This window comes from Fukomys damarensis, unplaced genomic scaffold (genome assembly GCF_012274545.1).
Source record: "Fukomys damarensis isolate Sample0158 unplaced genomic scaffold, DMR_v1.0_HiC HiC_scaffold_16, whole genome shotgun sequence".
Lineage (NCBI taxonomy): Eukaryota > Metazoa > Chordata > Mammalia > Rodentia > Bathyergidae > Fukomys > Fukomys damarensis.
This window is the reverse complement of record NW_022900928.1, coordinates 125,924,511-125,932,748: the sequence shown is the minus strand read 5'-3', so window position 1 is coordinate 125,932,748 and position 8,238 is coordinate 125,924,511. Positions and strand designations below refer to the sequence as shown.

The 8,238-nt window shown below is 44.7% G+C and overlaps 2 protein-coding genes across 13 annotated transcripts in view; one reads left to right on the top strand and one right to left on the bottom strand.

The window, feature by feature from the left end:
- The window catches only part of Col4a4 (collagen type IV alpha 4 chain), a 99,052-nt gene extending 96,208 nt beyond the window's left edge, over nucleotides 1-2,844 (top strand). The window contains exons 46-47 of the mRNA XM_010611767.2: nucleotides 1,332-1,618; nucleotides 1,814-2,844. Coding sequence (XP_010610069.1) covers nucleotides 1,332-1,618; nucleotides 1,814-2,077 — 551 coding nt within the window. The 3' untranslated portion in view covers nucleotides 2,078-2,844. The remainder of the gene's footprint in view (nucleotides 1-1,331; nucleotides 1,619-1,813) is intronic.
- Nucleotides 1-8,238, bottom strand: part of Rhbdd1 (rhomboid domain containing 1) — a 169,504-nt gene that overhangs the window by 27,189 nt on the left and 134,077 nt on the right. The window lies entirely within an intron of this gene.

Genomic DNA, 8,238 nt, shown 5'->3' with positions numbered 1-8,238 from the left:
TTTTTTCATTTATCGTTTTGTTTTTTTTTTTAAATAAACACGGAGGAATCCCTGCTCACAACTGTTCATCTGTACAATTTAAGAGAAAACATCCACCATCAGTGTAGATATTTCCTATGCATTAAACATCATTTTCATATATGCAAGTAGCAGTCAGTTATTGTTCACTTTTAAGAAAGGATTCTTCTGTGGTGTGCACCTGTAACCCCAGCACTCTGGGAGGCTGAGGCAGGAGGATCACAAATTCAAGCCCAGCCTGAGCAACTTAGTCACTTAGCTGAGATGCTGTCTCAAAAAATCGAAAAGGACTGGGGATGTAGCTCAGCATGAAGGCCTAAGTGCTAGTGCTGAAAAAACCAGTCTTCCTGGATGGGTTTATTGTAAGTGTATAAAATGCAATTTTTACTTCCAAATGTAAATTATTTAGTGGGATGTGGTGGGTTCCTGTATTTATGTTGAGGTGGGGGATGGCAGCCCCTGATAGTTCTGCTAAACAACCTGTCAGCAGCATCAACTAACTCCCCACCCTGCTCCCATTTGTTTTTAATGTACATGACTTTAATGTACATGGCTTGGTGTTCCTTGTTCACTTTCTTTTTCTTTTTGCAGTACTGGGGACTGAATTCAGAACCTTTGCACTGAGCTACATCCCCAGACTATTTATTTTTAATTAATTCTTGAGTTAAGGTTTCACAAATGGCTATGTTTTCCCAGGCCGAGCTAGAGCTGGAGATCCTCCTGCCTCAGCTTCCCAGAGTGCTAGGACTCCAACTGTGCACCACTGTACCGGGGCTCTTTGTCCACTTTCAGTCATAGGTTTGTGAGCTGCCCTGAGCAGTTTCAAGACAAGGATCTAAGTGTCTGGGCGCTGGCACACCTTGCCCTCCCTTGACAGTGGTGGTTAGGCAGGAGGCTGCAGGAAGGCTATGGCAGCAGTGGGCAGTGAGTCTCACTGAGCTTCGAGTTCTCTGAGCCCCAGGGAGGCAGCATCTCCTTGAGTCATCATCACCATGGCCACACCTGGCTCCTTCCTTTGCACAACCACATCTGGGGTAAAGCAGCTCCTTCCAGCCGAGCTCCGGGACGGTCCTGGCTCCTCCTTCTGAGGCATGCTGGCTGGATTTTCACATCTGCACATCCTGGACCCCGAGCTCTGCGAGGACAGATGCGTCCCTGTTCAGGTGCAGAACTGGGGCTCATGAGGGAGGACGAATGGCCAGGGGCTGAGGGTCAGGGCTGAGGCCGCGGCTATCACATTCCAGAGCCTGTGTGCCTAACTGCCACGCGGCGGAAGAGCTGCTCACACACTGGCCATCTCCCCTTCCCTCCAGGCCTGGCGGGATCTTGCCTTCCTGTGTTCAGCACGCTGCCCTTTGCCTACTGCAACGTCCACCAAGTGTGCCACTATGCCCAGAGGAACGACAGGTCCTACTGGCTGGCCAGCGCCGCGCCCCTCCCCATGGCGCCGCTGTCGGAGGAGGAGATCCGGCCCTACATCAGCCGCTGTGCTGTGTGCGAGGCCCCAGCGCAGGCGGTGGCGGTGCACAGCCAGGACCAGTCTGTCCCTCCGTGTCCCAGGACCTGGAGGAGCCTCTGGATCGGGTACTCCTTCCTGATGGTGAGTGCTCTGCCCTGGAACGCTGCCGCACAGTCGGGTCTCCTTTGTGTGCGCTCCCAGCATGCTTCCTAGTCCTCCTCCTTGCAAGACTGGGTTAGGGTTTTGAGGACATGGTTTATTGGACTGTCAAAAGCAGGCCTAGGCCGGGCTGCCGGCAGCTTCCTGAGCCCTAATTCTTTGTTGTTGTCTGGGTAGCACACAGGAGCTGGAGACCAAGGAGGAGGCCAGGCCCTGATGTCACCTGGCAGCTGCCTACAGGACTTCAGAGCGGCGCCGTTCCTCGAATGCCAAGGCCGACAGGGCACCTGTCACTTCTTTGCAAACGAGTACAGCTTCTGGCTGACCACGGTGAAACCAGACTCGCAATTTTCCTCAGCGCCATCACCAGACACCTTAAAAGATGGCCACACCCAGCGCCAGAAAATCAGCAGATGCCAGGTCTGTGTGAAGTACAGCTAGAGAGTGCAAACTTCGCTGCCAGGTGTGAAGAGAACTGAAAATTCTATGGTGCTTATTCCAGATCACACTTCTGGCCCTCCTGTGCTCAGTGGGGTTATTCCCAGTCCTCTACTTCCTCCTTCTGTTCTTTACAGATTAAACAAAGGCTATGTGTGGGATTTGTTTTGCTCCCCCCATCTCGATGAAATCTACATACCATTATTTTATTGACTGTGGTGGAAAAATCGGCTTTGAAAATATGATCATTCTCAAGAAAGCAATTAAAAGGCCAGATTACAAATTCTATTACTGAAAACTTCGTTCATTGGCTATCAGCATCTCAAACAATGGAAGTCGATTACCCTACAGAACATTGGGTTTCTGGACAGATTTTACAGGAAAAAATACGTAAGTCAACAAATGAAACTCAGAAGTGGAGATTTTCAACATTTCAAAATGATTTCCTCTTTAATGTTTTTTTCCATGCACTTTAGACAATTGTAAAACCATGACCCAAAGAGATTACAAAAAAAAAAAACAAAAAACAAAAAAACACTTCCAAGCCCACAGCCGCTCTTTTCTAGAGCTGCAGTGTTAGCGCAGGCACATCACAGAGGAATATAAAACATTATGTTCTCTTCTGCGTTTTTCAGGGACTAGAAATGCCTTCTTTGGCAGCCCTTTTGAAAAGTAGCAATTAAGGAAGAAAATATATTCAATAGGGGATTAGAAGCCTAAAAGCTATTAATGAATATTAAGGCAGTGATTCACAAAATCTGACACTTCATTGCAGCGAACTTCCAAGCAGATCGCTTTCCCCAGTGGGGGACCCGCGTGTCCTAGGAGCTAATGGGACTGAGGCCACGTGGGATTCATACTGATCACCTAACGCCCCTTCCCCAGAGGACCAGCAGAGCTTCCTTGTAGCTTACAGCGGACACTGTTCCTCCTCCTACAGAGGAGATCACAGAGACAAGTGACAGAGCTATCATTATGCACTTGGGAGAAAATTTTAAAGGGCCGGTTTAATTAAACTTGGGTAAGAAGATTCACTTAAGTCAGGGCCATCTCCCTGCCCCAAAGAAGGCCTGGAGCTGTCTTTTAAAAAACCCAGGAACAATCTACAAGTTGAATTTTATGTTCCTGTGATAAGTTGATACAGAAGCATCCTGTTTTGATAATTAAAAAAAAATTCTTGTCTTCCATGTTAGCACTGAGCCAAGGCTGTGGCAGACATTTGGCATTTGTGGTTTCTATAGAATTCAGAAGGGTTGTCAATTTATAATGAGTACACTCTTTGAATTGCAAAAGATAAGTTTTCTGTTTTGCCAAGAAGCCAGTGATCTGATTGTAAAAATCAAAAGATTTGTTAGAATAGTTTTAGGAAATCCCCCTTCCTCATCTACAGAAAATATCCTTTAAGAGAAAACCAAATAAATTACTCATGAAAGTGACATTCATTTTAGTAGTTTCAGTGCACTTAAAAATAATTGAGAGAAACTCAATTAAAATTTTGTGTACAAGAAGTGTTTTTCTTCGACTTTGATTACTAACGAGCTCTTCTATGCAGCATACATTTCAAATGAAATTTGCTATGAGCCACTCATGGCCATTTAAGATATTTTCTCATTAAAAAAAGATGAGATATTTTCTTGATGTACCAGAACGTTTCCTAGTTCACAGACCCATTTGAGTTTTTTAGGCCACCCTATTGGTTTGAGTACCTGAAATTTAACCCAGTTAAATTTCTACCTTACTTGTAATTATCCTTATATTTTTGAAACCTGTGTCTACTACCAAAACTGAAGTCTCCTAAAAGTCTGTCATGAACATGTGCAAGAACATTGTCTGGAAGAGGTAAAAATGATCAGTGAAATATCAGAAATGGATCTTCCTTGCTTTATTGTAGGTCTTTTAACCTTAGTGTCTTTTTGGTACTAGGGATTGAACTCCAGTCATTGTGCTTGAGAGGCAGGTGGCGGAACCACTGAGCTAAATCCGTGGCCCAAGAGTAGTATCTTAATAAGCTTTTTAAGTAAGGTTTTTAAAAAATGGGCTGAATTAAGTGAATAATTCACTCCACAGTGATCTGGAACAGTGAATATAAAGCAGTTGAAAATACTAGTGTAGCACATGAGTCTTCTAAATATGGCTAGAATGCTGCCTTTTGGCTTTGAAAAAAGTAAATGCTCACAATGAGAACAAAATAGAAACAAATAACTTCCTGAAACAGGGCAGAACTTTCTTCACTTGGTTATACAGCAATGTGTTTTAAAATAATTTTCTCTATGAAGGCCACGAACAAAGCTTTGCAGCTGTTTTACTAATCCATTACTAGTGATGGCCTTTATCATATTTCCCAAGGATTCTCCCTCTTCTTGGGTCGAATGTACCTAGACATTGTCACTTGTGGCGAGTGGAACCCGATCCATGCAGTCGGGCCTCCACGCTGTGCTCGCACTCCTCACACCGACCCCTAAGTCACCCCTTCGGGTGCACAGCTACCTCCTCTCAGCCTCCTCCATCCTCCTACCCTCCTGCAGTAGGCCACCTAACCAGTTCCTCCAGTGTCAAATCCCAGCTGTCATGTAAGTTCCACTCAAACTTGAGTTGGTCGTCTTTTGGACAGTCCTTCCGTGACGATGCTGCCCACGAAGTCCAGAAGACTTCACACGCGGTGAGTCAGTGTGAACCGGTCATGGCGCATGTCTGGGAGCATCTCTGATCACGGCGACCTCAGTGCAGCTCTGCAGAAGTTCGCAGTACCTCTGTGCCTTTGCTCCTCCTCTTTTCACCAGGGATGTCCTCCCTCAGGGCCCCTGACTTGGCAGAATTGTACTTATCTTACTGAATTAGTGGCATGCACGCATGTAAATTCCCTCAAGGACACGTGGACTCCCTCCTGCTGCTCCCAGAACAGTTAATGGGGCTGTCTCTCTTGTTCTCCATTATTTCTCTAAGGTCTCAGAACACTTCTTTCATTCCATGGCTAAAACAAAAGTCCCTGGTGAGCAGGGACCATGTTTTCCTTGTCCTTGTATGTATGCCCGGGGCTAGCACAGAGCTGGACATAATATTAACACTTCATTCTTTTATTCAGTGACAATTCTGCATCCTCATTGGGAAAATGAGGAGGACACACCGTTTCTTACTTCAAAAGCACCAGATCTGCATGCCCGCAATCTCCTATTACAGTTTTTGACCCAAAGCCAACTGATAAATTTATTCCCCCCGCCTCCAAAATAGATTATTTTTTCTAAAAACTGAAATTTCAAAAATGATGACATTTGTGAGATTTGTCTGAGAGAAAACTCTTCATTGAAATGCCACCTGACAACTCATATTGTAATCTATATTCTCTCAGGATTTAAGAGCTTCCTGGTGCAAAACTTGTCTATGAAGTTTGTATATGTTACTGGTGCTTTGAAAAACAGTCAGTGGAGGGGCCGGGGATTTGACACAGTAGTTCCGCCACCTGTCTCACAAGTGCAAAGGACAGAGTTTGATCCCCAGTACCAAAAACAAAACAAAACAAAACAAAACAAAAAACACCAAAAACAAAAACGTAAAATCAAGAAAAACTAGTCAGTGGAATAGTCTATAAAATTTGGATCTTTTTTGAGCCGCTTTTAGATGATTATAAAGCAAGTCTTTCTTGTGTTCCAATAAATTACATTTGTGTTACATCAGCTCACCGGGATAATTTCATAATTGTAAACTGTACCTTGGTATGGCTGCACAATGGTAGAACAGTGAGGGTTTTAGTTGGTTGAACCCATATTTGGACATGGTCCTGCCACTTTCCAGCTGTTACCCTGGATGAATTCTGCCAACTCACTGAACGTACCTCCCTCATTTATAAGACATTACACTATTCTTGTGTTGAGAATTCAAGTTAGATTATCTGTCTAGCATATAACAGTTATATATTGATTATGGTCATATCTTCTATTTAAAATAAATAAGAAAGATATTTCTTGGGTTCTTTGTGTATAGAATTGTGATTCTCACAGGGCATATGTATTACTGATTAGAATTACTTACAACTGGTCAAGTTGTAATGTCTTTGGGAATGCTTTTTTATTTCATTTCTCAGTTACTGTACTACCCCCCCCCAAAAAAAAATCACAATTTCCTGCACGGACATTATCAATAAGTTCTGCAGGGAACAAACAGTTGACATGAAAAATCAGTATTCTACAACTGTCACTGTTATCTGCCAGAAACTCTGCATAATGCATTTTAAACCACCAAAGCTGGCTGCCACATCCATGGGATATGCTTGAATTTATGGCGCTTAAATATTTATTCCTTCATGAGAAAAAAATGTGAAATTGCATCCCATTCTCTAACCTGTGGTTGTAAAGCTAAAGACTCTGAACACATAACTTTTACAAGATGCTTAGTTTCCCACTGACCCTTAAATCTTTGCTGTATTCTGATTTATAATGTAGTTCACTGTATATAAAATTTTGACTTTCCCAAAACAACTGTTTTATTTTCTTTTGAGCCAAAGTGGGTTAACTTTTTCTTTTTAACCTACTTTACCGCATGGCCTATACCTGCAGCTGACTTAGCAGGGAGGAGGAGGACTGCTCCGTGGTGGGCCTGTGAACTGCAGAAGGTAAGAGTATGGGCTGGGAAGGATGGGATTCTGAGCGCTGGAAGCACAGTTCTGCAGCCAGTGATGGAGGGTGGGAGAGAAAGAAAACCAGACCCCAGGGCACAAGGGCCTGTATCAGGCACCAAGGAGTACTTGGCTCAAACACCACTTCACAGGTTACATGGAAGGGTGAGAGGCATGAAAGTGAACTACAGAGATGTAAACTGCAGGATACTGTTATTTAGCTCCTGCCTTGCTGCGGATGCAGACATTGGATAACTGGTATTTTGGGGAGCCCAGAAGGCCCATCTCTGCTAGGCCTCTGGAGCCCCTAAGTACCCAAGGTCAGCCAGGCAGGGAAACTGCTCCGAGGTGGAGAAAGAACAGTGTGGAGGCCATCCTGACCCAGACCTGCGGGCTGCTACACACCAGCCAGCTGAGCCCTTCTCATTCTCCCACGGGCCAGAAGTGTTACTTCTTGCAGCCTCAGTGACTATATAATAAGTGTTTATGATTTTATTAGCCAAAGATGAAATTCTCAACCAGTAATTACTTTTACCTATCAGTTTGGAAACAGTAAGGGAAACTTTCAAGAGTAGTAAAATGTTCATTTGTTTCCAGAACAGTGCGCTTTACGGTAATACCATGAATGGTGCAGATTTACTTGTGCACATTTGAGAACTACTTTGGTGCACCACTGGTGACCTGGTGATGGTATAAGCGTGCTTCTGTGTATTTCAATCCTCAAGTATTCATTGGTTCTGACATTCGAGACGAAGCACTGTTCAAGGTACTGTCAGAAGGGAGAGAAACGCGGTCATGGCCCCTGGTGAAACACACAAAGGAAAGAGGAAGACGTTCTCTGAGAACCAGCCACACTAGTTAGCGGTGTGGGGAAACCATGGGCTGCAGACCCAAGGCATGCAGTAGGTCTGATGATACAAGTTCACTCAGGCCTGTGGTGTCTGGGAAAGGTCTGGTGGCCAGGCCAAGGGAGAAGAAAAGGCTGTTCTAGGTACAGGGGCCAGCACAGAAAAGGCCTCGCTAGCAGCACTCACAGCCAGGCGGCATCAGGGAGCAGGCTCTGTTATGCTGAGGGATGGAGGCCTGGAGCCCCACTGCGGATGCTGACTCCGACCTCTATCCTTTGACAATTCAAAGACAGCGAGAGGTATTTGAAAGGATGAGTGACACTGCAAAAGGACTTTGAAAGCCTAACGTGGCAATGTTATGTAGAACTGAGTGAAGAGTGATTTTAAGTAGTGAGTAGAACAGAGACTTAAAAGTCCTTCTGAGAGTCTGTGATTCTAAAATGGGAGAAAGAGGAAGTGAGGAAATAACTGTTCTGATCCATGAGAAGAGAAAGGGAGAAAAATGATCCTTTTTTAATGACGTTTTGGTATCAGGGATTGAGTCCGAGGTCTTGCACATGACAGGCAAGTCCTCTGCCACTGAGCTACATTCACAGCCTTTGATTTTTCAAGACATTGTCTCACTGAGCCGCTCAGGCTGTTCTTCAGTTTGGATCCTCCTGCCTCCAGCACTCAGGGAGCTGGGATTACAGACCTGGGCCACCACC